The sequence below is a fragment of the Letharia columbiana genome (genome assembly GCF_014066305.1).
Source record: "Letharia columbiana isolate WasteWater2 chromosome Unknown Sc0000004_s0, whole genome shotgun sequence".
Taxonomy (NCBI): Eukaryota; Fungi; Ascomycota; class Lecanoromycetes; order Lecanorales; family Parmeliaceae; genus Letharia; species Letharia columbiana.
This window is the reverse complement of record NW_023501040.1, coordinates 1,017,298-1,032,812: the sequence shown is the minus strand read 5'-3', so window position 1 is coordinate 1,032,812 and position 15,515 is coordinate 1,017,298. Positions and strand designations below refer to the sequence as shown.

General features: G+C 33.2%; 2 protein-coding genes across 2 annotated transcripts; one reads left to right on the top strand and one right to left on the bottom strand.

The window, feature by feature from the left end:
- Positions 1-8,881: 8,881 nt before the first annotated feature.
- On the bottom strand, positions 8,882-10,424 carry HO173_002289 (uncharacterized protein; the record flags this gene model as incomplete). The annotated part of the gene is made up of 7 exons (XM_037304223.1): positions 8,882-9,267; positions 9,333-9,415; positions 9,468-9,535; positions 9,591-9,911; positions 9,970-10,076; positions 10,127-10,163; positions 10,233-10,424. 7 exons carry the CDS (start codon positions 10,422-10,424, stop codon positions 8,882-8,884), a joined length of 1,194 nt encoding a protein of 397 aa, XP_037169018.1.
- A 1,910-nt stretch (positions 10,425-12,334) lies between these two features.
- On the top strand, positions 12,335-14,873 carry HO173_002288 (uncharacterized protein; the record flags this gene model as incomplete). Its single annotated transcript, XM_037304222.1, has 3 exons — positions 12,335-12,472; positions 13,847-14,474; positions 14,635-14,873. 3 exons carry the CDS (start codon positions 12,335-12,337, stop codon positions 14,871-14,873), a joined length of 1,005 nt encoding a protein of 334 aa, XP_037169017.1.
- Positions 14,874-15,515: the final 642 nt, after the last annotated feature.

The following is a 15,515-nucleotide window of genomic DNA, read 5'->3' as shown; positions in this document are numbered from 1 at the left end:
TTTATAAGATATTTAATCTAAAACGACTAATCTCTATATATCTAAAATATTAGATTTTAAAATAATCTTTTAACACTTTTTAAGAATTAATTATTTTTCTATAAGTACTAGATATAGATCTTTGAGCTATTAATAATATATTAGATTTAAAGAGTAAGAAAGAGACTAATAAAATTAATAAAAACTTTATCTCCTCGAATAATTAACGTAATACTTTCTTTACTAGAAGAAATAATAATATTATTATCGAAAATTTTAATATATAAAAATATAAATATCTTAAATTATTAATAAATAGAATTTAAAAAGAAGATAGATATTTTAAGTATTTAAAGATTAAATATTATTTTAGCGATAATAGTATTCTATACAATAATATAGATCTATTAATAAAAGAATAAATTAATATAATTCTAAAAGCCGTCGACGTTAAGAAAAATATCTTCGTCGAATTATTATAAGAATTAAAAAATTAAATATCTCTAATTAAGTCGCCGCTAGAGACCTAGAAGCCTTATATATAAAAATTAAAGAGTTAAAAATAGAAAGAATATTCGCTTCCGTCTCTCTGTTCGCGTATACTATTACTATCGAAATCTCTTTATAAAATAAACGCTAATTAGATTTTTATAGAAAAATTATTATACTAATAGAATAGATTAAAATTAATTATCTTTTAGATATCGAAACTTTAATATTAAGCTTTATAAATATATCTTTTATTAAAATAAATAAGTTATCTAAAGTAATATTAATATAACTCTATAAATTACGATTAGTCGATAATAAATTAATTTTTATTTCTAATATTATATATATAGCCTTAATAAAACTTATCTTAAAAGATTATATAAAAGAACTTTAATACTTAATTATCTTATTAAGATAATTTAATATTATTTTAGAAATACTATAACTATATCTATAAATCTGAAAAGTGAATTTTCGTACGATTTCCGTCGGGTTTATATTATAAGCACGATTTAGTCTATTAAGTAGACTTTATCTATATTTAATTCTTTTCGCTAGTTCTATTAATTTAGCAACTTTAAAAAAATTTAATAACTTTAAAAATTTTATATAATATACTCTAATATACTCTAAGTACTATTCTATATATATATAGCATTAATATATATTATTATTAATATACGCTATATTAGAGTATTATCTACGCGACTAATTTTATTAAATCGTTTAATTTTATAGCTAAATTTAAGTTAGCGTTAATACTTATTATCGTAGAATCTTATTATCGTAATATCGATTATTAAAACTTTTTTTTTATGCGTATTACTGCTAAACTGGCAGAATTAATAAAAAAGATTAAAATAGTTATTGAATCGGCGGAATTTTGACTGATTTTTGAGATAGTTGCTAAATCGGCGGAATTCTTAATTTCAGCCCTATTTATAAGATTAGCAATTTGAAATTTAGCAGAAACTTTTCAGATTTACAGATATAGAATAGTATAATTCTTATATATTCTTTAGATTTAGAACTATTACACTTAATTTAAATTACTAAATATTTAATTATTTATTACGAGTAAAGGCCTATGAATTAAATTCATAATCATTTTTTTAATTAAGGCTATCGAGTAAGTAGGTGAGCGATCTTTGGTGAGCGAACTTTGGTGAGCGATATTTGAATTCCTTGCGCTTTAATAATTATAAGACTAAATCTCAGAATTCATAAAAATTCGGAAAGCACAAACAGCGCTTCAAAATTAAAAAAAAAAATCTCAAAATTTTAATAGAAAACAAAAAAGTAATTCTATGTGTCAATAATGTATACCTATTTTTTGATGAGGGAGGCGTGGGAGGGCGAGTTTTTGATGGTTGCGGACGCTAATTTATTTACCCGCGATGACTCAGCCGGTCTAACCAAAGAGCGTAGCGAACCCGAATTGATGATTGGCTGCACATACAAATTCAAGGTTTTCAAGCTTAGCCCTATCTTATTCTTTTATATATACTAATATAATAAACTTATTACTATTTAGAGTAATAATAAGTTTTTAAAAAAGAATTTAAATTATATAATAAAGATTATATTTAAAAAAAGAATATAGTAGAGATTTTCGCCTATATCTTTACTAAGATAATTAAGAAATTAGAGAATTAAGTTATTATTATATAACTCTAAAACTTCGAATAACTTTCTAACTCTATTAATAAGAAAGCGAAATTTACTACTAACGTCGTCGCTATTATAATAAAAGATTATAAAAAATTCTTTTATAAACTAAGAAAGAAACCTCTAACTATAAAATAGCTATAAAAATAAGTTTCTATAGTATATCACGAATAGCTAGATATTTAAAATTCTATTAAAGCTAATAAACTTTCCACTCATCGCTCTATCGACTATAAAATATATTTTAAAAAAGAAATTATTTCATTATCGAAGAGGGTTTATAAACTCTCTAAAGATTAGATATTAGTCGTAAAGAAATATATTAATAAGATATTAGAGAAAGGCTATATTAGATTAAGTACTTCTCTCTATATAATACTTATTCTAATTATAAAGAAACTCGATAGAGAACTTAGACTATATATAAACTATAAAGCTCTAAATATATTTACTATCTCTAATCGAAATACTCTCTTATTAATTAAGAAGACCCTCGCTAAATTATATACGGCGAAGATATATAGTAAATTCGATATTATAGTTACTTTTAACGAGATTAAAGTAAAAAAAGAGTTATAAGAAAAAAATTATATTTCTTACTCGATATAGTCTATTCGAATATATAATAATACCTTTTAAATTATATAATATCTCTATTACTTTTCAAATATTTATTAATAATATCTTACGCGAATATTTAAATATATTCTATATTATCTATTTAGATAATATTCTTATCTATAGTAATATTAAAAATAAGTATATTTAGTATATAGAAAAGATATTAAAGAAACTTCGATAAGCTAATCTCTATCTTAATATTAATAAATATAATTTTTATATTATTAAAGTTAAATATTTAGAATTAATTATTACTACGAAAGAAGTAGAAATAAATATAAAGAAAATTAAGATTATTACTTAATAAAAAAATCTAGATATATTAAAGATATATAAATATTTCTAAAATTCGCTAATTTCTATCGAAAGTTTATTATAAGGTACTCTAAAATTATTATATTTCTAATAAATTTTACTTATACTTAATAGAAGAAAGACTTTATCTATTTATAAGCTTAAGAGTATTTTAAATAACTCGCTTTCGAAATACTTAAGAAAGCTTTTACTACTATCTCTATACTTATATACTTTAACTTAAATAAAAAGACTTAGCTAGAAACGAATACGTTTAATTTTATAGTTATTATTATTTTATTATAAGAAAATAAAAATAAAATATTTAAATCTATAATATTTTTCTTTAAAAAGATATCTTCTATAGAGTATAATTATAATATTTATAATAAGAAACTTATAATTATAATATAGGCCTTTAAGAAATAACACTCTAAACTAACTAATACCTCTATCGAGAATCTTATTAAAGTTATTTTAGATTATAAAAACTTATAATACTTTATATTTTTTAAATAATTTAAATCCTATTAAATAAGATAGACGAAGTTTCTCTTTAAATTTAACTTTCGTATTATCTATCGCTTAGAGAAATAAAATATTAAATCTAATAGCCTTATTCGACGAGTAAAAGATCTATCTAAAAATAAAAATAATAATTATATTTATTATTAATATTATATAATTCTTAAAGATAATAATCTTAACGAAGGTATTAAGAACGCTATATATCTTACTATTATACTTCTAAACGATATAAGAGAAAATATTATCTCTCTAATTATAATATTATATAAATTTAGCGAATAAGATAATATTAATAATAAGAAGTCTAATAAAGAATTATTATTAAGAGTCTCGATAGAGACTTCTTAAGAGGAGTTCTTAGAAGAATTAAGAGAAATCTCTACTATTAATATTTTCAAACTATTATATTAAATAAAAGATATTTATAATTATAACGATATCGCTTAGAAAATTATTTAATTAAAGATATCTAAATAGAGAAAGCTATTACTTAAAATAATTAAGAATAATCTTAAGCTAAAACTAGATAATTATTACTTTTACGACAAATTATTATATATTAATAATAGATTATATATATTAAATATTTCTAAATTACGAATTAAAATTATTAGAGATATTTATAATTCTTTACTCGAAGATTACGTTAATAGATTATTAATTTATAATAGAGTAAATAAACTTTACTATTAATTAAAAATAATAAATTTTATTACTTACTATATTAAGAGCTATTATATCTATAAAAGATTTAAGACCTATAGAAAGAATAAATAAGATCTACTTAAACTTCTTTCTATTTTCAAATAATACTAATAAGATATTTTTATTAACTTTATTATATTACTATCTATTTATCTTAAATATAAATATCTCTATTAATATATTATAATAATTATAGATAAACTTAATAAGAAGAAGAAATTCGTTTTCTTAAACTCTCTAAAAGTAAAAATAATAGTTTAGATCTTTATCGAATTCATATAGCGAGAGAAAGAATATCTATTTATTATTATCTTCGACCGAGATACTTAATTTACGATATATTTCTAAAGAAGACTATACGAAAGAATTAGAATTAAACTTAAACTCTCTACTACGTTTTACTCGAAAATTAATAAATAGATAAAGAACGCTAACGCTATTCTAAAATAATATCTTAAAGTTTATATTAATTATAATTAAGATAATTAAATAGATTTATTATTAATAGTAGAGTTCGAAGCTAACTTCGATAAGAACGCCTTATCAAGAGTATTATTATTTCTTCTTATTAAAGAATATATTCCCCGCTTAAGAATAGAATCTCTAATCCCTTAGAATTAATTCGTTAATTAAAGAGCGAAGAGAGATATTAAGTTAGCTAGTAATAAATTTATCGAGAAGATAAATATTATAAGAAATTATCTAAGAAGTTAGTTTAAATAATTATAAACTTTATAGAAGAAGTAAACTAATTATTATTAACTTCTAATATTAAAATTTAGAGTTAAAGATATAATTATATTTAATAGAAAAAATATTAAAATTATACGCCTTAGTAAATTACTAGACTATAAAAATTTCGAATTATTTAAAATTACTAAAGCTTTAAATAATTTCGCTTATAAATTAGAACTCTCGACTTTTATAAATAGTATTTACTTTATCTTTTATTTATAACTATTATATCTCGATAATAATAACCTGTTATTAGAATAGATTAAGTCTTTACTATTATCTATCGACATCGATAAAGAAGATAAAATCTATGATATTAAAGAAATAGTTTAATTTAAACTAGATAAATAAAAGAATAATTTCTTAACTAGTAAGAGGGGATATCTAATATATAAAATTAGATATAGAGACTCTAAGAACGAGGAAAATCTATTTTAATAATTATTTATGAATATAGTAGGATATCTAGATCTAATAGTAGACTTTTATTATTACCACCTCGAGGTTATTAACTCTTATTTATTATTTAAAAGATCTTTAGAATAGTCTTCTCTATTAGCGCTACTAATCTATAATAGCGATATTAACTTATAAGAAGATCTTAACTCTATAATGAAATACTAAGTTAATACACTTAAGGATATTACTTTATATACGTCTAGATATATTTCTTATAAGATCGATATCTACTATATAGTAGTTATCGCCGAAGCTTCGAATTAAAAAAGAGGGTAATATTACGATTTTAATAATCTTACGATCTTACTTATATTATGGCCTAATTAGGCTTAGCGTATTAAGACCTTTCGATCTTTCTATCTTACTATAAAGTTTATATACTTATAATAATTCTATATAGATAGTATTCTCTTTATACTATAATATAGAGTTATTATATATATTATTAAGTCTCTAATAGCTAGATAGTCGAATAGTCTTAATTAGATATATATTATTTAATTTTAAAATAACTTTTTTATTTTCTATTAAAATTTTAGAATTTCTTTTTTTAAATTATAGAATAAAATATAGACTTTTAGATAAAAAAAGAATTATTAGATTTAGTTCTATAATTATTAAAGTATAAGAAATTTAAATATCGCTTATTAAAGTTTTCTTATTAAAGTTCGCTTACCTACTTACTCGATAGCTCTAATTAAAAAAAAATTATAAATTTAATTTATAGATCTTTACTCGTTATAGATTTAATAGAGTTAAGAATATTAGATATATTAGATATATAGAATAGATAAATTTTATTAAATCTCTTCGAGACTAGATTTTAAGTATAGTATAAAATTAAATAACTAGAAAAAACGATAGTTAGAAAGTATAAGAGTAAAATTTTAATAGAGTATAATTAATTTAAATAACTTTAAATAACTATTATTAAATTAGTATATATAAAAGAATAAGATAGAATTAATTTAAGAAGTCTTAAATTTATATATATAGCTAATTATAAATTTAAAGTTACTACGCTCTTTAATTAGACCGACTAAGTTAGCCCGCTAACCCTCTCGAGGCCCCTTATTAAAAAAACAGGTGTACGTTACTTACAATAGAAATAACTTTTTTGTTTTCTATTGAAATTTTGAGATTTTTTTTTAAAATTGTGGAGCGTTGTTTGCGCTTTCCAAATTTTTAAGAATTTTAAAATTTGATCCTATAATTATTAATAAGCAAGGAATCTAAATATCGCCTATCAAAGTTCGCTCATCAAAGTTCGCTCATTAAAGATCGCTTATTAAATTTAATTAAAAACGAGTAAAGGCCTATAAATTAAATTCATAACCATTTTTTTTGATTAGGGCTGTCGAGTAAATTTTGGTAAGCGAACTTTGATGAGCGATATTTGAATTCCTTGCGCTTTAATAATTATAAGACCAAATTTTGAAATTTTCTCGTTTTTGAAAAACGCAAGTTCTAGACTATAATTTAAGAAAAGAATCTTAAAATTTTAATAGAAAATAGTAAAGTTATTAAAGGGTTAAAAGTAGAGGGAGAGATTTTTAATAGTTACGGACGCTAATTTATTTATCCGCGATGAGTTAGCCGATCTAGCCAAAAAGCGTAGAGGACTCGAATTAATAATTGACTGTATATATAAATTCAAGATTTTCAAGCTTAGTTCTATCTTATTCTTTTATATATACTAATAAGTTATTATTTAATCGAGTTATTAAAAATATATATTATTACGTTAATAATCTTTATAGAGAATTCTTTTTATCTAATTAAAGTTATTACGATTAATAACTTAAGAGAAATCTTTTAAATATACTTCTATAGCTTCTATTTATATAGTAATATATATATATCTATAAGCTATTTAAAATAGTTACTCTTATAAAGTTAGCGAATAAATAACTTAAAGAATAAATCGAGAATAACGTATTAAGATATAATAATAGCGAGATATAATAATAGAAGAAGATATAATAAATATATATAATAAAATAAAATAGAGCTAAGCTAAAAGATCTTAAATTTATATATATAGTTAATTATAAATTTAAGATTATTACGTCTTTTAACTAGATAGTTTAAGTTAACTCGCTAGCTCTTTCGAGATCTTATCGTTATCTCTTATTAAAAAGTAGATATAAGTTATTTATAAATAGAATAACTTTTTTATTTTCTATTAAAATTTTAAGATTATTTCTTTTAATTATAGAGCGTAGTTTAAGCTCTTTAATTTTAAAAAAATATAAAATTTAATCTTATAAATATTTAAAGATAAGAATTTCAAATATCGCTTATTAAAAGTTTTATTAAGAAATAGTTCTAAGTGAAATTATATATATAAATAATATATATATTATATAATAATTAATAAATTAAAGAAGATTTATAGTAGAAGAAGTTTTTATAATATTATAGTATTAAGATATTAAGCTTAATTGAAACGTCTAGTAAAGAAATTCGTAATAAGTTCGCTTATTAAATTTACTCGATAGTCGATAGCCTTAATAAAAAAAATAGATGTATATTATTTAATTTTACAATTACTTTTCTATTTTCTATTAAAATCTTTCGATTTTTTTTTAAATTATAGAGCGTAATTTAGATATTTTAATAATTTAAGAATTCTAAAATTTAGTCTTATAATTATTTAAAGATAAAGAATTTAAATATCGCTTATTAAAGTTCGCTTATTAAATTTACTCGATAGCTTTAATTAAAAAAATAGATTATAAATTTAATTTATAGATTTAAACTCGTAATAAGATAATATAATAATAATAAGATATAATAATAACGTTAAAATCGAGAATATAATCTATTAAAACTATTTAAAAAGAATAGAATAATTTCTTTAAATCTCTCTAATATTAGATTTAAAGTATAGTAAAAAATTAGATAATTAGAAAATATAATAACTAAAAAGCGTAGAGGTTAAATTTCGATAAAAACTACTATTAGAGATATGAAATAACTTTTTAATTATATATAATATAGATAAACAACGATAAGATAAGCGAGTCTTAAAGGATTTATATAATTATAAGCTATACAAAATAGCTATATATAATTATTTTACGTATTAGAAAGAGCTTTTGAAAGCAATATCACATATATATCGATTTTTGGTGGGGAATGCCAAAACATTTTGAATCTCAGGCGTTCGATGATGGCGTAAGGCTGTGGGACGGATTTCAGAACTCATAGCACGCTCTTACATAGGGTGAAGAAGGATATGATTCTAAACATAGGAAAGACTACCACTTATCTCCGCTATTCTTTGAGAGCAGACATCGTTATGAAAAGTCCATGCCTCCAGTTCACTTGTTATTCGCTCCCAGATCCAGTTCCTCGCCGCGAAAACAACATCACCAGCCATCGCCCAGGTTTCGGCTCAAATGACATTCCCCTGCTGCCACATCTCACACGCAACGTGAACCAACCCGGGCTCCCTAACCTCCACCGCACGTTCCATATCGTACATAGCGAACGTATCCACGGTCCCCAGCCCCCCTCCATTCTCCCACCCTTTCCGCAAAACCGGAACCTCCGGCGCCTTCGATCCATTCTGCTGCACCTTCGAATACGGTGACCGAGTCCCGGTCCCAGCTTTTGACGCCTGCGACCGCAATGAGCTGAACGAGACCGCAGTGCGGATGCTGGCGGCGAAGGGCTGTAGGGATTTCTCCGTGACTAGAAAGTGTAGGGAGGGGAGGTTGGTGGCGATGAGGGAGATGCCGGCTTCGAGCATTCCCCAGTAGAGAAGCGTTGTCACTCCTTCTGAGGGTGGGAGCAGTGTTAGCTGGATGGGGTTTCGGGACCAAGAGGAAGGGAGAGGGAGGTACCGTCGACGTCGGTTGGTTTTGCGAGGCCAGCGGCTTGGATTTGAAACCCGTAGACTATTCGGACTATTGACGCTACGATAGACCTGCGATTCGTCAGTTTGGGCGACGGTTGTGCGTTGGTTTGTAGTAACGCACATGGTGCCCAGTAACAGGACGCCGATGATTCCAATTCTTCGCTGCATCGTCATATGAAGTTGTAGAACCTGTAGACGATTAGCGAAACTGATGTCTTGTATCATCACAGGGCGGAGGGTTGACAATTGGTATTGGCAGACATATCACCAAAAGATCTGTAATGAGATCGCTGATGAACAAGGCATCGGTATACTGAAAGCTGTCCAAACACCGTGACGCATCGATTATAGGCCCCCACTGGGAGTCGATATTCTTCCCACACTGAAGTAGCTGTATGAGGAAGAAAGCAATCGTCCAAGCTGAGGTGATCCAAATAGCGACCTTACTGACAATGTCGAACTTGGCAGAGGCGCCTTTGACGAAGATGCGACGGTAGAAAAACAGGACGCTGAGTTTTATAAAGCCATAGGCAGCAACGGAAAGGAGAAAGAACACGAATTTCATCTAATCACGGATGAATGAGATGAGAGACGATATATTCAGGGACTGAGGGGGAGCCAACCTTTTCCACCAGTTCTTGTGGGGCTGTGATTTGATACAACTGGGCATCCTTGTTGGCGGCGTCGGGGTCTGGAGGGGTGGTGTGGGCTATGACATTCTTTGCGATACCTGCAAGGTGTTCATTAAGAGATGAGTTGAGGCTGAAGATAGGGACTCACCAACGAGCAGGGTGATGCCTAGGCCAATAACGCAGAGCTCATTCGCAGAAAGTGAGCAATTCCCCAGTTTTTCCAGTGTTTACTATCTCACAAAGAGGAGACTCACCAGTGCTGGAACAATAAACGCATCATCAAGTCCAAGGCCAGTCCGCCTGTGAAGTCTGGACCAGAAGCGCAATACCACGCATATCAGTCCTAGTGCTGGGAGAACGGTTGCAGCTGCAATAGTCTGTCCCCTTGTATTCCACTTGAACGATGTCCCATTTGTATAGCCCACTGGCACTTTCTCCGCACTCATGATGACGTTGTCGTGATGTCAAGACTGCGTATGTTGATCGCACGGAGAGAATTTCCACGAATATCTTCAGGATAAGTCTGAAAGCTTTTTTCAAAAAGGCGGACGCAGGATGATGGGGTCGAATAAAATGAAAGAGAACATGAAGAGACGACATGCTAAGTACTGTTTTCCATTCCTCATTGCGGTACCCATCGATTGAATTGGCCCTGCGGGATTTTTAACGCAGGGGCCACGTCGATAGGTCCCACTCCACCAAAGTCGTACAATGTCATGTCCCAGCCAGCGTGATGCGGGATAGCACTAGGACCTAAGGATACCGGTAAGTGGGATTTTACGGGAAATGCCTTGGCGCAGGGTTCAAACCTCTCCCAATGACGCTGCAAGGGTTTTTTCGACCGGCATAAATTCGATGTCAGCGGTAAAGAGGTCCAGCACGTGAGTACAAGTGGGGTCTTGAAAGTAATATGGAGCCGAAAGAGAATGGCTAAGGTGTTGATCCTGGCAAACCCATCAGCAACATCCATGATTTCGTTCTCAAAGGTGCGCCGGAAAGGTGATGCTTAGCACTGAAAGGAATGCCAACATTCGATCGGGGAAACAGGGTAGGGTGACGCGCTTTGAGAAGGGACCTTGCATTACCGGCCAACAGGACGCTTCAAGAGAGGGTGGCCGACGATCATGGGACACTTTGGTCTGCTTGGTCGATAAGTAGAAGGACGGAATCATGCATATGCGAGTCACTGAGAACGAAAATGCATATGCACGGCACGGACGAGGAAAATGCGGGTTACCGACGAGTGTCGCTGTAGCAGTTAAAACAAGCATGGAGCTAAAGGCTCGTACGGCCGAGAAGCCCACCTTCTTGACACGAAGAAACCCAACAGTTGACGCCGGTTCTAGATCCTTCCGTGAACAAACAAGTGGTGAGCACCTATAAGAAGACAGACTTATCGGCCGAAGGCAGCCCGTCCCAGCGGAGCGGAACGGGCCTAGTCCGTCGACGATCTCAAGGTTAAAGCAGTATCAGGCGCACTTTATTCTTACAACTTGAGGTTGTAAGTGATCAAGAGCGCCCTTGGGGGGGATCCTTAGCGAGCCAGTCTTGATCTTGACTGCCAACATGGTAAGGCTGCCTTTCTAGTTCAACAGTCGATGTATCAGGGAAGGCTTTGAAGGTGGAGGCGAGTCACCCAAAGCGGATCGCGGCCGTAGTGCTGGAATTGATCGATTCCCTACTAAATTTGTGAGAATCGGCTTTCCCTCTTCAATAGCTACCTAAAGCATAAGTCACCTGGATAGAAAATTTTGATACGCAGCAGAACTTTGACCCTTCATCATAGAACCCTTCCGCAGCGTTAACTCTTGAAGCAGTCGGATCCGGTTTCCGCAGAATAGCCTTAAGACCCAGTAACTTTGACCTGCATCGAAAACCCTCATCGCCTGAGTGTGGAAGCAGTCGGAGCGGTTTCCTGCAGCAGTACCTCCATACACCGCAGCATTGGCGTGCATCAAGAAAATTATCTCCTCCTTTGCATGTGTCCGGAGACTAATGTCTTGCCATGTCGATTTGCATGACCAACTCACAGAAAATGGGGAAGCCTTTCCGTGTACTGCAGCTAGCAGAAATTTTTCGCACATGCCGCCTGGGTTGTTAGTTTTTTTGGTCTAGAAATCGCGGAAGCAGGATGCCAGCGTGCAGGTGCAGGCGATCATCGGACGTATAAGGCCAGGGCAGGGTTTTCAACTCGACAACAATAACCCCCACACCGCCTCCACGAACATCTACAGCACAAGACCCATGCGAACAAGCTTCAACGAAATCCACGTCGATTACCAAATCCCGGTATACCCACCAGGCACGGAGATTGACAACCCATGCTGACGAGTTAAATCATGTGCAAGCCACCAACATGCGTTTCTTCACCTACACCTCCATCGTCGTATTGGGCCTTGTTGGCTTGGTATTGAGTTTTCCACCATCGCTAGAGGCAAAAGGTGCTTCCGTCGAAGAAGACTTCGAGCCTCCAATGCCTGGCCACGATCTTCGAGTATAGATACTCTGTATTTCATGAGAACAAGCTGATTTGGTTGTTTGCGGCTGACTCATTTGCACATTTGAAAGATAGTGGAATGGCTGAAAAGTACTAGATCTACTATCACCTCAGAGGCTTTCATATCACATCAGCTCCATGGTCTCCAATTGTCGACTTTTGAGACTAGAATGAGTGGTGCACAAGGAGCTTGTTCTCCTGCTTCATTCCGTTTCTCGCGGCCTTCATTCAGTGAGCATTCTAAGTCATTGTTAATTCACGTGTGAGCCTCCATGATGACTTAAGATGCGAGTAGAATCCTAGTTACTACCCCAAGATCGATAATGCAACAGTAATGCAACAGTCAACAAATTACGAAAGACGAGTCTCAGCCTCAGCCTCAGCCTCAGATATGTGAGAAATGGATCCGGATTCTTGACGTGAGTGTTTGGACTCGAGAAAAGGCCACCTCAGCAGAATCTCAATTCCCGAAGCCCGGCAAAGCTCGCAGCTGCTTCATTGCTTTACAAGATGCGCACAGAAAGGGCTCACAGTTGGCAAGAAAACAATCATACACGAGCCCACAAAAAATGTCAACCTTCGGGAAGTGGAAGAAGAATCTGTGACTATGCCTGCAAATGTCGCTGGAGAGCTTTATTTTCACTGGGCGCTATATTGGTGCATTGGCACTAATTACAAGCATCAATGAAACACCAGAAAGGATCGTGCTTTTGCTGCATCCTTCACTATTTATTGCGTATGGAATAAGGGCTGTGACTTCCATCTAGAAGAGATTTTTTGGCTTTAGCGCAAGGAAAGATTCCCACTAGTGACTGAGTCATTCCTTCCAAGATATGCAATATAGAAATATTACATTTAATGTTGCAGAGTTATTCGCGTTTGTAAGTGTCTACAATTCATCTATCCCAACTTCCGTCTCCCCACATCATTGCTTTTTGATAGCTCTTGACGTCAAGTTCGCCTCTCACGGAGTTCTCTGCCTCGAACAAGCTCCTCTCCGTCCCCACCCAGACCTCTTGACCCTTACCACACTCTTCAAGGTCTACAAGGTTCTATGCACCTGCAACAAATTATTCCGGCCGTCTCAAAGTCGAATCGATCTTTGGTCGCCATGTCTGAAGAATCTAAACGAGATTATTCAGGCGCTTCGCACTCGACAACGCTGTTGGAAGGGAGAGTAAGAACCCTCTCATTTGCACCATTCTTGCGTCCTCCTTCATCCACATTTCAACGTCTGACCGACGCACAGCAACATGAGCCCAAAACACCTTCACCATCGCAGTCGGAGCAGCTCAGCGACATCCTAAGAGACTTAATCGGTCCGTCATCCCAACGACCTCGAGCTTCGCTGAGAGAATGAATCGGGCAAAGGCCAGGGCGAACGAATGGCCAGATTATAGGACTATCGGACTGGGTTCCTGCGGCAGCGTTTTTGAGATCCCAGGAACGGAGTTCGCAGTCAAGAAGGGAAAAAACACTCATGCCCTATGGAATGATTTCTGTCTGACGAACAAAGTTCACAACGCTGTTGCAGATACCCGAGACATGATTCAAGATGCGTTTCCGGAGAACACAATACCTAAGAGTCCTTCTTGCAACTTCTTTCGCACACCAGGCTCGGATCTTTACTGGAAAGCGAACATCAACAAGTTCCCCGCGTCGCACAGAGAAATCGGCGCTGCCTTTCAAGTTGATCGTATTCACCCACTCCCACACTCTGTACGAGAGGCCTTGATCAAGCAGTACTTTGACGACGAGGTAAGAGAAGAGGCCAGAAATGACAAAGAAAATGAAGCATGCTTGATCCGCATCTACCTGGGCGAAAATGAGACTGGAAACGAAGATTACGACTCGCTGCGCAACTTTCCGATGCGGTTGAGCATGGTAAAGAAACTTGACCTGGACAAGACACTGCTCGCAGACGAGATGGCAATCGCATTAGCAATGATTCACTGGCAAGCTCAGGTCGACGCCATGGATGCAGAATTCGTGCTTGGGAGTGCTCGAGCAACGCCGTAGGAACGAGACGGCCATACGACCTTTTGAGAAGCCGCACGAGGTGGATGTGCTCCCGCTCGACTTCAACAAGAGATCGATTCATGTCTGGGTTCTGGACTTCGACAAGTCGAGTCGCATCGAGCTCACGTCTAATGACGTAGACAAGTACCTGGTTCCCGCTTTCATCGGCAATGACCCCTACTATCCACGGCCGGACGTTGACACAGAGTTGTGGACGCGGTTCAGCAAGACGTATCTCAAAGCCAGTCGGCTTGTTCTTCGGAACAAGCAAGTCAGCAGCCAGGCCATGGGGCTACCTGAGATATTCCTCGACAGGGTAGCTTCGAAGATCAAAGAGCACGAGGATTGGGATCCGGAAGGACACATTATGTTCGGGTAATGATGGCACGAGGCGACAAGGAAGTGGAGGCATTCAGTTCTCACGAACAATGGAGAGAGACTCACAGGATGCTTTCTGCGCATTATGCGTCGGAGAGTCTGAATTACACTTTGCAGGGTTAGGAGAGGACGTTATGGGAAGTGGAGTTTTCTTTTCGTGTATTATACAGTGCTGCAAGAACGTCAATGAGTTGCAGGATCGAGGGAGGACTTGCTGGGAAGCGGAGGCTTCTTGTTATATACTATGCTGTGCTGCAACACCGTCAACACTCGCTGATTTGACTCTTGAATCATGTGCCTGAGCCCCCGAGCAGCGTATTCAATCCGTGAATTCTCCATCGGTGCATATTTGGCCATCCCAGACTTAAACACTGCAATGCCAGGGCGCCAACCGGAGTATGTGTTGCTGGAGGTCAAATGCATCTGTTCAAGCTGACATCTATATTGGGTGATCCTTGGACCTCAAGTCACGACTGCCACCACGATGATGCGTGCATTTTACGAAACCCTTGGATTTTGAGGGGACCTTGAGCGAGAATAGTCGAAACTATCATAGGTTGAAAGACGCCGAGGACCACGTTAAAGGAACGGCTTATATTGGGCAATTAGCATAACCTCAATAGGTCTTACTGACACAAGAACC